Raw genomic sequence first — 15264 nt, 5'->3', positions numbered from 1 at the left:
ACGTCTAATACATACATAGACACCCTTGATGCAATCACAGCTTTCTATTATCTATACCATATGTTAGGACATATGTGAATCATGTTAGGAATATATGTCAATATAGAATTGGCTAATCCTTTGACAAAACGTACTTTACTTGTAATTGGTTAGCTCTAGGATGTGTTTAATACTTCAAGGAACAAGATTTCAAGTTCAAGTGTTAAAGCCATGCAAGTCTGTCCAAGAATCAAGTGAAGAAGTGCTAGATTTTAAAGCTCGACAGCTAGCTCGATAACTAGTATCTATCGAGATTTAAAAGGCTATTTAAACCCGATGCTCGACAGCTGCTCAATAGATAGGGTATCTATTGAGATTTAAGAAAATCAGATTTTCAGTTTTGATTTTCATCCAATCCATGTATAGATGTTTGGGTTTTCTTTTCTCACAACCCTAAACATATATAAGGATTATTTTAAGGGTCATCATAGCTGATGCACCTCGATGCAAAAGTTTTTCACAAGCATATTGTGAATCGGAGACATATGCCCTAGTTTATTTTTCTCTCCAAGAAGTTGCTGTGTTTGTACACTATAGAGTTTTGTAACTAAGGAGTTTCATGACCTTCATCATGTTGATGAACTGAAGAACTTTGCAGCTAACATCCTTCTCAAGTTGGTGAGTAAGCCATGTACTGGGATCAGTGCATCGAATGAGTTAGTCACGTACTGAGAGCCGTGCATTGAAAGGAGAGATTTTCACTATAGAACAAGTCTAATTGGGTATTGGGGTAAGGGTTCAACTGTACGTTGGTATAAGGTATTGAGATTCTTTTACTTGTAACCGCTTGTTGTGATAATAATGGATTCTCAGGAGTTGTGACCTTAAAATCACTAGGTGGAATTTTTGCCGTGTAGATTTTTCTCATTCGTAAACAAATTACCGTGTCAATTTATTTTCCACTGCATATTAACTTAGTTGGTAATTTGTTTGTGTTACCACGCTTATTGCATACAAATTGAATTAATTAATTAACTTGGCTAATTAATTGGTTAATTCATCATAATGGGTCAATACATTCTTAGTCTATCACTATATATAAGAGGATTCCCTTCTTTTGAACTGAACTTTTATATGGTTCAAAAATACTCTTATTAATGAAAGGTAATTTTTTTTAGAAATAGGGTCATAAATGTCAAGTAACAAATTTCAGTTTGAATTCAAAAAGAAAACTCCTAATTCATAAAAAAAGAAAAAAAAAAAAAAAAAAGAGAACTCCTAAAATTTAGGATTTTTTCCCCTTCATGTTCATCTTTTTATTCCCTAAATTTAGTTTTTTTGTATTTCTTTTTTATAATAGATGCAAATTTTTAATCTTTACCCAAAAAAATGGATGAGCCTCAACGTGCGTACTTAGAGGTTAGTTATTGATAAAAGGATAGCATAATTTAATTGATAATACCAAAAAAATTATACATTCGATACATCATCAAATACAAGGGCGACAATGAAGGATGGAGGAGATTAGGGGTGTGTATGGGTTGGGTTGAGAGATTTTTTCAACTGAACCCACCATGGTAGGTTAGAAAAAATTCAACCCATCACAAGGGTTCAACCCAACCCACATGGATTGGGTTGGACCCATAGGTGGGTTGGGTCGTGTTAGGCGGATCTATGAAACTTATGACCCGAACGCAACCCAACCCACTGTAAAAACAAATTTCACAACTAACCCAACCCACCAACCCCTACAAACTGACCCAACTCGGCATGTTGAGTTAGATCAAATCGGTTTTAGCAGGTTGGCTAAACACCCCTACAAGAGACAATGAAGGATGTAGTTTCCTTCATCCATACATCTTTTGTAACATGACTAAAACCAAATCTTGCCAAAGAAAGAGCTATCCTATTATATCTTTCATCTGGAGGAAAAAAAAGGGTAAATTCCAAAAACCTCCCCTAAGGTTTGAGGAAATACCAAATACGTCCAAAAGTTGTTTAAAATGACCAATTTGCTCCATAAAAACAGACGGCATGTAAAGCCATTTAAGCACCATATATCAAACCAAATTTTCTTCTCTCTCTTCTTTATGAATCACGCCAGAAAATCTCTCTCTCTCTCTCTTCTTCACGCCAAAAAAATATCTCTCTCAAGCTCAAAGCTAAAATTTCAGACTCGAGGCCAACAACTCCTCCACCGGAATGATTTCAAAGCCCGTTTAACCACAAATCTCACGCCATACTCTGCTGTTAAAAGCATTGTGGTTGGGTAGTGAATCATGATGAATTGTAGATGGCGATTGCTGGGTCACGATGAATGGAGACAGTGGTTGCAAGGTCAGTTCAAAGACGGTGGTTGTAAAGTTGTGATTTACAACTATGTGTTTTGTTTGCTTTAATTCCATACCAAATTTGATTGTAATTCTATTCAATCTTTTGTACCCTATATTTATTGTGGGATTTGACTGTAAGGGTTGTGTGATAGAGAGGGTATGAAGACTCAAGCAATTGAAGACTGAAGAGTTTTCGCGGGTATCTCGCGACTAAGCATCCTGCGAAGTGACTCATGTGACTTGCACATGCTGGAATGCGAAGAGTCAGGACAGGATGGAGACAGCTATGTCTCACGAGTATCTCGCGGGTAAGGCCTTCCCGTGAGACACCCGCGAGATATTCTGTTTTGCCAGACTGTCAATTCTAATACACACTTTCTGTGCCTACACTATTTATACCCACATTACCCACAAATGTTAAGAAATGCTTCTGAGAGAAAACCCTAGCCAAACACCTTGAGAGTTAGAGATTGCTATACTCACAATTCTCTACACAATTGCTTATGGATTTTCCTCAACTCCTACCTCTCAATTTCCATACCATTGAGAGGTTGATAGCCCAAACACTTACCACACCCTTTCAGAGTGTCAAGTGATAGTTTGGCACTACTAGGAAACATTGGAAGAAGCCAAGGATGGCAGATACAACATGGAGCTTGTTGCGGGATCCGGAGAGCTAGACAAGACACGGTTCCGAGAAGCCTTGTTGAAGTAGGAGCTTGGAGGGCTTAAGTACAACAGGTAGATTAGGTTTGGAGAGTCTCTTGCTAACCCATGTATCCCAATTGATTGTCTAGTGGATCGATTACTGCTTGGAGGGCGGCGGAGAGGTTTTTCGCCAAATTCTTCAGTTTCCTCTTCGATAACATCGGCGTGTTATCTATATTTGCATTTTTCTTCCCTACTCTTTTACATTTCATTTTACTGCTGTGATTATATGAATATGTGTTAGAGTAGTTTGTTTGTTTATCCGCTCGCATTTACACTATTCCACACTTAGAATTAAGTTAGTGTAAAATCTATCGAGCCGTAACTTTAATTTAGGGGTCTAAACAGCTCTTGTGTTTTAACACATTTTTGAGCTTTCAGTTTTTATTATCAAGTTGACACTAATTGATTTTTTGTGTAAATGGGGTTCAAAACTCAAATCTTTTATTCTATAATATGAAACTTTACAAGTTGAGTAATTGAGTTAACTATAACCCTTTTTTTTTTTAGGTAAAAGATAGAATTGTTATTGATAAGTCCAAACGTATACAATGTATAAACCCTATTCAAGCAACCCGAAATAGGGGAGAAAATAGAAATTAATACAAGTTGAAAAAACTGCAAATTTTTCAAAGACTCCCTATACTCCGTGTGCTCCCACTCCACCCAAAGCTCCAAGTAGCCATCCCCGTGCCTTAGGTGTGTTATTGTGCTACCATCAGTGTCTGATACTCCTGTAGGAAGCCGAGAGCCCCACTCAAAATTTCTTTTGGATAGGTTTGGGTTTTTTCAAAGTAGTATTTGTTCCCTACATTCCAGATTGCCCATGTCGTTACTGCCCACCTTTCCAACTCCACCAGAGGCAGTTTTTCCACCAACATCTGAAAAAGTAGAAAGAAGTCACAACAACTGTTTGCGCATTTTTGGAGTCCACCTTGGCAGAGTGCCCACACGTTCCTTGCAAGAGCACATTCCCACAACAAATGGCCTACTAATTCTAGTTGCTGGCAGCAAATTACACAATGAGAATCCACTTGCACTCTTCACTTATGAAGGTTTTCCCTAGTTGGCAATACATTTGAACATGCACGCCAGAGGAACATGTGGACTTTGGGGGGGACATTTAGCTACCAAATCTTCCTCCATAGGGGCCTTTCTGTGCTTGCTGTGGAGTGTTCAGTTTGTGTGTTTGCCTTCATTCTAAGGGCCACTCAATAGGCAAATTTAACTGTGAATGAGTGTGATTTATTTTCCTTCCAAACCAGCATAACCTGAGTGGTATTTTGTCGCAATGGAATAGACATAATTTCCATGCATGTCCTATATGCAAAGAGATCAAAAATCTTTTCTCTATCCCACTGCCCCGTATCACCATCTATTAAGTCCCTTACCATCAAATTTGGCTGCTGTTCTCCCAGGAAAATTGGCTTATGGGATAACCACTTATGTGTGGTCACACCAATGGTTTTGCCATCACCCACACCCCATTTCGATCCTTCAAAAATTATCTCCCTGGCTGCCAATAAACTCCTCCATACATATGATGGGTTACTCCCCAATTCAGCATCCATAAAAGAATAGTTTGGAAAATACCTTGACTTGTACACCCGGAAAAATAATGAGTGAGGATTGAGAAGGAGTCTCCATGCTTGCTTTGCCAACAAAGCCAAGTTAAAATCTTGGATATCCCTAAAACCCATATCTCCTCTTCCTTTTGGACTGCAAAGTTTCTTCCAGTTAATCTAGTGAATTTTCTTCTCATCCTTTGTCTGGCCCAACCAATATTTGGCTAGTGTAGAGTTTAGTGTGTCATATAAGGCCTTTGGGATTTTAAAAATCCCCATCGTGTACGTAGGGACGGCTTAAGCAACTATTTTAATAAGAATCTCCCTTCCTACCTTTGAGATAAATTTTTCCTTCCAACCCATCACTTTCTTTGTTATTCTCTAATGCAGGCCTTTAAAAGTGTTCACCTTTGATTTTCCACCAACCACAGGCAAGCCAAGATAAGTTTCACAATCCTCCATAATGCTAGCCCTAAAGAGTGCCTGGATATCCATTTTAACCATTTGCATTTTGTTACGGCTAAAGAAAATGGATGTTTTCTGTCTATTGATGGCTTGACCGAAAGCGGCTTCATATTTTCCAAGAAGATCGAGTAGGTGTTGACTCTCCTCCACCGTTGCTTGGCAGAAAATGAAGCTATCATCTGCAAATAATAGGTGGGATATACACACTCCATTGGTACAAAATAGGATGCCATGCAACTGCTTCCTCTCCACGGCATTCCTTATTAGAGAAGAAAGGCCTTCTGCACACAAAAGGAATAGATATGGAGAAAGGGGATCTCCTTGTTTTATCCCACTTGATGGAGTGATGTACCCCTTTGGTTCTCCATTGATGAGCACCGAGTATGTAGCTGTATGTACCATCTCCGTGGCTAAGTGAACCCACTGTTCATCAAACCCTAGTTTCAACAAGATTTTCTATAGGAAAATCCACTCCACTCAGTCATAGGCCTTGCTGATGTCTAGTTTAATTGCCATTTGCCCCTTCTTCCCTGTTCTTTTATTCCTCATCCTGTGTAAAACCTCAAAAGCTACAGTTGTATTATAAGTAATCAACCAATTAGGAACAAAAGCACTCTGTGAGTCCAATATTACATTAGGAAGAATTAGTTTTAACCTGTTCGCTAAAACTTTAGATACAATTCTTGATACCACATTTCCTAGACTAATAGGCCGGTAATCAGAAACGGATTTAGGTTCCTTTATTTTTGGAATGAGTGCAATATGGGTATAGCTCATCTTGTGCAAAAAGTGGCCAAATTGCAGTATATATAATATAGCATTTGTAACATCAGTGCCTACAATATGCCAATATTTTTGAAAAAAGAAAGGGGACATACCATCAGGCCCAGGCGATTTGGATGGATGCATACTGAACAATGCTGTTTTCACCTCTTCTGGAGTGAATTGTTGTAGTAGCGTATGGTTCATATCCAGAGTTACCACCCTGTCCACCGAATCCAAAACCTCTTCCATGTTTGTTGGATTAGATGAGGTAAACAAATTCTGAAAAAAGGATTCTGCCACCCTCTCAATGTCAGGTTCAGATGTGCACCACCTACCCATATTATCCATAAAACCATGTATATGATTCTTTCGTCGTCTTTGGCTCGCTCTTTGGTGGAAATATTTCGTGTTTTTATCCCCCGTAGGTAGCCAAATGGATCATGACCTTTGCCTCCAAAATAGTTCATCTTGGAATAATAGGGAATTGATCTCATCCCTCACCCTTTGAATCATCTCTTGATTTTCGGCCAAGTTCATGGAAGACAAAGCTTCCAATTCTTTGTGTTTTTCCTCAAGCTTATCCTTTATGTTACCCAAATTTCTACTCCTTGCCACCAAGGCCCTTCGGCAATTTTTTATTTTCAAACAAGTGATACATAGGGCTACCCATGGGAGCCACTGCATTCTATGCTGCTCGGATGACCCCTTCACATTCTGGATGTGCGGCCCATCTCTCTTCAAATCGCCTTGGCTTTCTTTTCCTTCTGTCAACTATTCCATCTACTTGAGTGGTTAGTAATATTGGGTCATGATCAGAATAAGAAACTTTAAGACGGTGTACCTTTGCGTGTGGGAATATGTCTCGCCATCCCGTATTTGCACAAACTCGGTCTAGCCTCTCTTGAACGAAGGCACTCCTTGGTCTACCATTTCTCCAAGTAAAAATATTTCTTGTGAGGCCATGTCTATTAACCCACAATGTAGTAGTGCACTCTGGAACTCCTCCATACACCGAAGTGATCTTGGGATTCACCTTTGTTTTTCATCTGATGATAGAATTTCATTGTAGTCACCTATACATATGCAAGGCAAAGAGTCTCATGAGTGAAGATGTCTCAAAAACTCCTAAGACTCGTGTTTTCGGTGCTCCTCCGATCGCCCATAAAATCCCATTAGTCTCCATGGTGAAGAGGGATCAGTCATTATTCGTATATCAATATGGTTTTGAGAGTACATTTGCATATGTACTTCTACTGCCTTCCATAGCATAGCAAGACCACCAGCTCTACGGACACATGGAACTGCTATCATGGAATCGTAGTGTAAGTCTGCTTGAATCTTCTTCATCTCGTCCACCGTTTTTTTTTTTTTTTTTTTTTTTTTTTTTTTTTTTTTTTGTTGTTGTTGTTGTTGTTGTCTCCATGAGAAACAAAACTTTGGACACTTTTTCCCTCACCAAGTGAGAGAGTACAATGCCTACACGGAAGTTCCCAAGTCCTCGACAATTCCAACTTAGGACAATCATTATGCTCAGCGGGGCTGGGTATCAGCCTCCACCATTGAGTTTGTTATGTTTTTGGTCTCCCCCTTTGAGCGTTTTCTATCACCACCCTCTTCCTTCTCCCCATGTCCACGTTTTTTCCCAACAGCCCCACTGTTTTTTTTCTGTTTCCTTGCTTGCCGTGATCTCCCTAATTTTTTTGGTCCACTTTGGAACCTTTGCACTTGTGCCTTTAGTTTGTTCCCCCGTGACTTCCCATCAAGCTTTAGGCGAGCTAGGGTTTCAGTTTCAAGAGATTGCACTTGGCTGACCTCCTTGTCCACATACATGATTGGTACGTTAACAAACAGCCCAGCATGATTTTCGGGATTTATTTCAGCAGCTAATTCTGATATTTGCTCCTCATTAATCCCAATCCCATTAAATTCCCTTCGTTCAACAATCTCCATAATGTTTGGATTTCCTTCCTCAGTTATTATCGTTGAATGATTGGAGTGTCCGCTACCCTCATTAACGTTCTGTTAGGGTTCCGTTTCTGCACCATCAATGCCATGACTGTTAGGCTTTCCGCTCTTGTGAGCTTGCGCCGTTGGAGAGTCACTGAACTGTGGATGAACTCCTTCCGGCACCTGCTGCTGTGGTGGACGTGGTGTATCGCTGCCTAGCGTTGCTTTCGGCTTCCGAAAACTAGCTCATAACCATTTGCTGTATGGACTTTCCTCCCCCTCCTTCAATGTTGTGTTTTTGCAATTTTTTGCGTCATGCCCAAGGCGGCCACAATGGAAACATAGGCCTAATAAGCGTTCATACTGGAAGGCCACCCACACCTTATCACCCTCCGGACTGAGTATTGGGGCACCCCGGCGTATCGGTTTGTCTAAAGGCATGTCCACTCTAACTCAGAGAAACCTCGCCTGGTTCGAAGAAATGGATTTGCAATCAACCTCAATGACCCTTCCAATTCCTTGTCCAATATCTCTCCCAAACTTGCACCCATATCGGAATGGTTAGGAACTTGACCGAAAAAGCCATCATTCCTTTCTCCCACCGTCTTAGCAGTAGGATATGATTATCGAAACTCCAAGGACCATTGTTAATAACCCACTTTAATTGGCTTTCCATCGCGAATTTAAACTGGAACAGTCCGTCGCCAACATCCATAATTTTTAGATCGTTTCCCATCTTCCAAACAGAGCGTAAGAGGTTTTTAGCTGCTCTGAAGTCGATGAGTTTGGTCGTATGGAACCTTCCTAGTAAACTGAGGGAGCATTCTTCTAAAGTTTTCGCACGATGCTCCGGCCGAACCATGATCACCTCATCCTCCTCCGCCGTCAAACTGACCCTCTGTAGCCGTTCTATAAAATCTGAGTCCATGCTGACAAGTAGTTATCTGAGAAAAGTAGGATACCTACACCTAAGGTTGACACAAAAAGCTCCTGGGAGTCAACAGCAGAGTAGGAAAAAGAAAGAAAGAAAGTTTCACCTCAATGTGAGAAAAAAGACCCCCAAAATTATTATTATTGGAAAAGAGATTTATGGAAATTCTATGTTGTAAGTTTTTTTTTTTTTTTTTTTTTTCATAAATAAACATTCTTTTTCGCAGTAAAAAAAACAATATTTTTTGAAAAGTTATCTAGTGATTATCATCTGTACATGAAATTGGAGGAATCCACATATGTCCGAAAACACCTTAGGATTAGGAGATTTTCTCGAATAAATTGTTTAACGTACAATGGCATATTTTATTCACTCGTTTGACTTCACTGTTATTGTGCCCGTTTAAATTGACGTTGAAAGTAGAGTTTAGCAGTAGAATTTTAATAAGGACACGGATTTCCTCCAAACAGGTTTGCAGCAACTGCTACAAACAGGAACAGGTGTCAAGCATGTAAAGAAACACATAAGCAAGGGTCATGTGCAACGCACATGACCCATTTTAAGAGAAGTGCTGTTAACCCTAACGTTAACAGCGTTGCACATGACCCATTTTAAGAGAAGTGCTGTTAACCCTAACGTTAACAGCATTAGCCAGAAGGTCTTCTCCTCAAACACGCCTCTCTCTCCTCTCTCTCATCTCCTCCACCTCTGTTTTCTCAGCAACCTCAGACCGGCGAGAGCTTCCTCTCTCTCAGCCTCCGGCGACGTACTGACGGGAAGAAAATACCCTCTCTCTTTGAAACCCAATCAATGCCTCTCTCATCCTCATTCTTTGTTCTTCTCAGAAACCCCAACCACTGCCACATGCTCCACCTTTCCCATCCCCCACCCACCTCTTCGCCGCCAAGGATCACCGATTCTACCACCCATCTTTTCAAGGCTCCAACTTTTTTCCAGGTTTCTTACCAAATCCCTCTGTATTTGATTTATCTAGTTTTTTCTTGCTGTGATAATTAGATTTCTTGTTTGTAATTTTCTTAAAATTATCATTTTGGCTAGCTTGAGTTCTTGCTGTGATATATTTTAATATTTGTAATTTTTTTTTGGAGTGGGTTTTGAGCAATCCAAGCTCCTCTGAAATTAACGACTATGACTTGGAAAGATCTCTAAGGAGATGTCTGACAACCATTTATGAGCATTGGTGGCAAAAAAGGGAAAGGAAGGGAATGCCTTTAATCCGACATCTTCAGGTATCTTCTGAATCACTTTTCTATTGTTCTTGATATTATGTTCAACACTATGATGTAAGCTACTCTAGTGGATGTAATCTCCTATGTAGATAGTGCACTTGAGTTATTAAAGGATTCAGCATCTGCTGTTAATTTTATTTACTTTTTTCAAAGATGCTAATACTAATTTTATGTTAGTTTTAAACAAAGCCACTATTACAAGTTTGAGAAAAAATGAAATTGTAAAAGCTGAATTACCACTAAGATCAGCAGTAAACATAGAAGGGGAACCTTTGGAATTCAAATGATATGAAGTAATATTGTTTGGAGTTTTTAGACACTTTTGGAAACTGAGGGGCATGTGTTATGTAAAATGAGAGTGAAGTTTTCTGGAAGAATAAGAGAGGAATATCATTTGGACATCTACTGATGGAAGGAATATATTTTCTGGATTTGAATTGATGTGCAATATGAAAATAGATAATTTTAACTTACTTTTTATTTCTTATCATTATGTTGCCTTGTAGGTCTGGTTTTCACATATATAAATTACGTTTAGATTTTACAAAATTCAGTGCTGATATATATTGTAAATTTGGGGGGAGTCATCAGCTTTTGTTAGTTCCTTTTTTTGGGACATGAAATTCATGCAACTCCTGTTTATTTTGCTTGTGCATATTTAATCTGCTTGTTCGTTTGTATTTATATTTAAATGTATCTCAAGGCTCATTTTATTGTGCTTTATTCAGCCACCGCTGTGGGAAAGGTATCAACAACAAGTGAAGGAGTGGGTGCTAGCTTTGAACAAAAACAATGCCAACATCCCTAATGGATTCCAGGAGAAGGCTGCACCAATTGAAAAGCCACCCACGTTTGCTTTCTGTTTGAAGCAGTGAGGTTTGGAAGTCCCAACAAGGGGTCAAAACAGAGGTCATGTAGGAAGTTTTCAGTTTTTGGGCAAAGCAATGCCATCTTGCACTAAAGTGTATGCAAAGAAGCCACCCAGAACTGCTACCCGAAGTGTATGCAAAGAAGCAAGTTGTTGCAGCATTTCATATTGCACTAAATTGCATTGAACTTGATCTAGAGATGCGGCCTAGGATGCGAACAGTGTTAGAGGGTCTTGATTGTATAAAATTGCAAAGAAGAAAGTAAAGAACTTAGTAGAATTTTGGTTCTTGATGCTAATTTTTTATGTTGAAGGTGTTTGGTTTGTTAGCAGTTGATGGTTGGAGGGGGGATTTGGATGTATTTTTTCCTGGAAATATTTTTGTGAACCAATGTATATTTAAACAAATTTATTGCTAAATTTAAAATTTCAGAATTTATATTTCCATCCACATCATTATATTGCATTCATCAGTTTTATTTCCAAAACACTATATCGCATCCATCCTGAACAAATCTATACCTAAATTTACACTAGAGTATTTTTCTTATAAAAGAGAGCCAAATAAAAGAAAATTTTCAACAAATCTATTGCTAAAATTAAACTTCTTGAATTCAAATTTCCATCCATCATCATTATATTGCATTCATCTAAAGCTGCCTTTGTTCAAATATGTAGATACATAGATACAAAAATATAGAAATGAGCATATTGTTTCCCCTTAACATGTCCAGATACATAGATACAAAAATGATATCCTCTTAACATGTCCAGCACTTCCTCGCCTAACATATTGTTTCCTTACACTGAAGCCCATTCTGTGAGCATATTGTTTGTAAAACTCATATGCAATATCATCACAATCAAATTTCATTCCAATTGTTGGTGCCTTAATTTCCTTATTGTGTTTACTCGGGGTGTTTGGACTTCCATCAGTAGGTTCTACTTGAACTTCTTCCTAAATCCAAACCAATAAAAAGCAATAGTGTTAAGAATATTCAATATGAAAAATAATATTCAATTTTTTTTAATAAACCCAGCAAAAAAAACCACAGCTGCTTATAGTGTTCCAAACAGTCACGATGAACAACAACAACAATATTCGGAAATCAAAATACCTAAAAATCCTATTCAACAGAAATTATACTCAAACTCCCTAAAAATAAATAGTAAATAAATCATTGCCACCAACAATAAATACCCATTCAAAACCAACAAAACCATCAGCTCTTAAGCTATAGAACTCAGCTATGGTAATAATCATAAGAACAAATATTCAAACTTCAAATATAATGCAATTTGAGAAACCAATTTGGGGAAATAATTATCTTTAAAAAAACAATGTTTTTTTTTTTTTTTCAATTACAATAAATTAAATGAAAATCAGACCTAAACAAATTGAGAACCATTGCATTTGTCACTGTCAGGGAGAATGCCGAGAAACAATGGAGTGGTAGGAGTGGTGGTCCTTGGCGGCAAATATATGGGAGCGGCATCGGCTGAGTGAGAAAGTGAATGTGGCAGAATCGGCGAAGGGGGAAGCGGGTGAAGAGGAGGAATGGAGATATGGTCAGGTGAGATCGGCGGCCGCTGCATGTGGCCGCCCCTCTCTGGCCGGTCTGGGGTTTCGAGAAAAACAAAGGTGGAGGAGGAGGATGAGAGGGGCTTGGCTTGGCTATGTACCGTCTGGGTTAGATTGAGAGAGTAGATGCTCTTGCCGGTCTGAGGTTGCTGAAGAAAAACAGAGGTGGCTGGAGGCTGAGAGAGAGGAAGCTCTTTACTGATCTGAGGTTGCTGAGAAAACAAAGGTGTAGGAGATGAGAGAGAGGAGAGAGAGGCGTGTTTGAGGAGAAGACCTCTTTTTGGCTAACGCTGTTAAGGTCAGGGTTATCGGCACTTCTCTTAAAATGGGTCATGTGTATTGCACGTGACTTTTGCTTATGTGTTTCTTTATGTGCTTGACACCTGTCTTTGTTTGCAGCAGTTGCTGCAAACCTGTTTGGAGGAAATCCCTGTCCTTTTAATAATAGAGCTTGTGATATAGACCATTTGGTATTTTATAGAGGTTTAACTAGAGAAACTGTTTTGGTATTTTATAGAGGTTTAACAAGAGAAACTCTTTTGGTATTTTGAGTGCTTGACAAATTATAGTGAGTAGTATTTTATAAAATGAGTAATATTAAGTGTGGGGGCCGGTTGGTTACTAAAATTATTAAAGTAAAGTTAATTGGGCCTGTGGCCCATCCGAGGACGCAAATCTATCCAAGGAGACCCATATCAGGTTGTAAGGGTAAACAAACGAAAGGAAGGGTAAATATCGCATAAGGCAAGTTCAATATTCGTCCGAGGGCAAAATCCTTCTCGGCAATATGAATCTGAGGACGACCAGAACACCACCTTGTTACAAACGTACTTCGGAGCTACGTCACCACTAAAAGTGGGATAAGGGACCAAGGGTAAGAAAGAGAAGGCAAACAAATATCTATAACAACAGCTGCCTCTGCAATAATTACCTTTCAACCAACTCTCTGGCTACATTAATGTGGAGGTGATGCCTGAACAGTGATGAAGCAGCCTTACAGCTGCTAGTTAGAGGTTCCAAAAGGTGTTAGATGGGACAGAAAGGGATCCCCTGAACTCAACCTACACGTGTGTGGTGAAGATGGTATGGAGAGGGCAGTATATAACATGAAAGAAAGCATTAAGGAAGGGGGATCGGAACATCAGAAAACAAAGAGTACTAAGAAGAAAGCCTTAAGAACAAAAGAACTGAACTTGTTTCAAAGGAAAAGATTAATTGTTATAACTTTGTTAACCCATCTATAAGCGTGTGGTTTAATCATTTTTCTTTTAGAGTTAACCTAGTTCTTGAACACCCACGCTCTACAAATTTTATTGTTTGGACCTTTAACGTACAAACCCAATACCAGTTTGGTGTCGTTACGAATTGAGTCCTTACATTAAGTATACAATAATTTTATAACAAATTCTTGGTGATAAATAGTTATTTGTGAATATAAAAGTGGTGTTAGTTATGGGTCTAAATAAGAACTAGTAATAACTTATCACATAAGATTTGTTAGGCAAATGTTGTAAATCTAACATTACTATTTTAAGATTATGATTTTTTTTTCTTTTTAAACCATAAACACTGAATTGTGAAAAAAAAATTAAGTAAAAAAAAAAAAAGCATAAAAGAGTAATTGGAATAAAAATAAAAACGTAAGGGGTAATAAATTGAAAAAAAATAAAATAAAATAAAAAACTCTTTATATATACAGACACATTCATATATATAGTTTCAAACCCCATGTTTAAATATATATATTTGTAATTGTTAATAATTTAAATTTATTATAAAACTAAAACGCTTTAAAGTTTGAACTTACAAATCCAAACAGTTTTTTATTTTTATTTTTTTAGCAGCAACCAATTTCTCCTATGGATTTTTTTTTTTTAAATCTTATAATTAATATATAATAGGACTCCGTTGTCATCTCTCAATTGGAGTTTGTATGAGAAGTGGGTAACCCTCTCTCTCTCTCTCTCTCTACAAAAAAAAAAAACAATATTAGCAAAGAAATATTGATTTTTTTCAATGATTCTTTGATTAAGAAAAGAAGATTAACTGGACATGCACGTGGCATGTGTTAAAAATTACTAGTAATAGTTTATTCAAATCATAGTTAGTAATATAAGGAATATATAAAATACAAAATAAGTATGCATTTATTTGATTCATAGTTTTGAAGAAAATTTAAAAATTCGAATGAAAAAAGGTGTAAGGATATGTGGGTACAGGTGCAATTGAAAGAAACACGATTGTCAATTGGTGTTCTTAAGGATTCCAGATAAGGATATTCAAGTGGAATCTTGATGAGAAAAAAGGGGGAATTAGCTTGAGGTTTTGGTTATGGATTGTAAATGAGAGAGAATTGATGTTGATGTAAGATTTTGGTGAGTTGAAGGCTAGGGTTAAGTGTTTAAGGGCTGGCAAATTCGGATATGATTTGGGTTCCTAGGAGTGGTGCCAATTGAGGATGGTTCTTGATTGGAAATGCAACAAGGGTTGGTATTTGTGAGAAAGAAAATGAGTAATGATGAATTTAATGGATGGATTGCATGTAATTGATGAACGATGGAAATGGTTGACTTCTTTGAGAGAGTCACCTTCTCCAAGATGAGATTGTTTCGACAAAATCTCTAACTACAAAGAAAATTAACAAGAGAGGAACAAGACTAAACATAAATATGAGTATTTTATATTCAATGAGAGAAATGAGAGTTACAAGACCTTATTTATACAATAATATCCCTAATGTTATTGGCCTACAACATGACTCCACATTATTGGTATACTAATCCTCTATGTGCACTTACTAATTTAGCATGTGATCCTGTACATTTACAAATGTGATTAATTGATACATGAGCTTAAACAATTTAACTAACT

At 37.9% G+C, this 15264-nt stretch overlaps 2 protein-coding genes and 1 long non-coding RNA gene across 3 annotated transcripts; 1 reads left to right on the top strand and 2 right to left on the bottom strand.

The window, feature by feature from the left end:
• Positions 1-8261: 8261 nt before the first annotated feature.
• Positions 8262-8690, bottom strand: LOC126728573 (uncharacterized). The gene has a single exon (XM_050434372.1). It carries the CDS (start codon positions 8688-8690, stop codon positions 8262-8264), a length of 429 nt encoding a protein of 142 aa, XP_050290329.1.
• Positions 8691-9294: 604 nt separating this feature from the next.
• Positions 9295-11256, top strand: LOC126726743 (uncharacterized). Its single transcript, XM_050432091.1, has 3 exons — positions 9295-9650; positions 9803-9943; positions 10672-11256. The coding sequence occupies exons 1-3, from the start codon at positions 9504-9506 to the stop codon at positions 10816-10818; spliced, it is 435 nt and encodes a 144-aa protein (XP_050288048.1). The 5' UTR covers positions 9295-9503; the 3' UTR covers positions 10819-11256.
• A 154-nt stretch (positions 11257-11410) lies between these two features.
• On the bottom strand, positions 11411-12820 carry LOC126726742 (uncharacterized). The gene is made up of 2 exons (XR_007656058.1): positions 12201-12820; positions 11411-11769 (listed from the first exon to the last, which is right to left on the bottom strand). It is a non-coding gene; the product is annotated as an uncharacterized LOC126726742 (long non-coding RNA).
• Between the last annotated feature and the right edge of the window lie 2444 nt (positions 12821-15264).

The sequence above is a fragment of the Quercus robur genome, chromosome 5 (assembly GCF_932294415.1).
Source record: "Quercus robur chromosome 5, dhQueRobu3.1, whole genome shotgun sequence".
Taxonomy (NCBI): domain Eukaryota; kingdom Viridiplantae; phylum Streptophyta; class Magnoliopsida; order Fagales; family Fagaceae; genus Quercus; species Quercus robur.
This window is presented reverse-complemented; position numbering and strand designations above follow the sequence as displayed.

What these genes read in the sequence shown, in the direction of transcription:
- LOC126726743 (XM_050432091.1), top strand. Translation starts at nt 9,504, where the DNA reads ATGCCTCTCTCATCCTCATTCTTTGTTCTTCTCAGAAACCCCAACCAC. An exon ending in AGGCTCCAACTTTTTTCCAG is followed by an intron (nt 9,651 to 9,802) that starts GTTTCTTACCAA and finishes TTTTTTTTGGAG; the next exon opens with TGGGTTTTGAGCAATCCAAG. An exon ending in CTTTAATCCGACATCTTCAG is followed by an intron (nt 9,944 to 10,671) that starts GTATCTTCTGAA and finishes TGCTTTATTCAG; the next exon opens with CCACCGCTGTGGGAAAGGTA.
- LOC126728573 (XM_050434372.1), bottom strand. Translation starts at nt 8,690, where the DNA reads ATGGACTCAGATTTTATAGAACGGCTACAGAGGGTCAGTTTGACGGCG.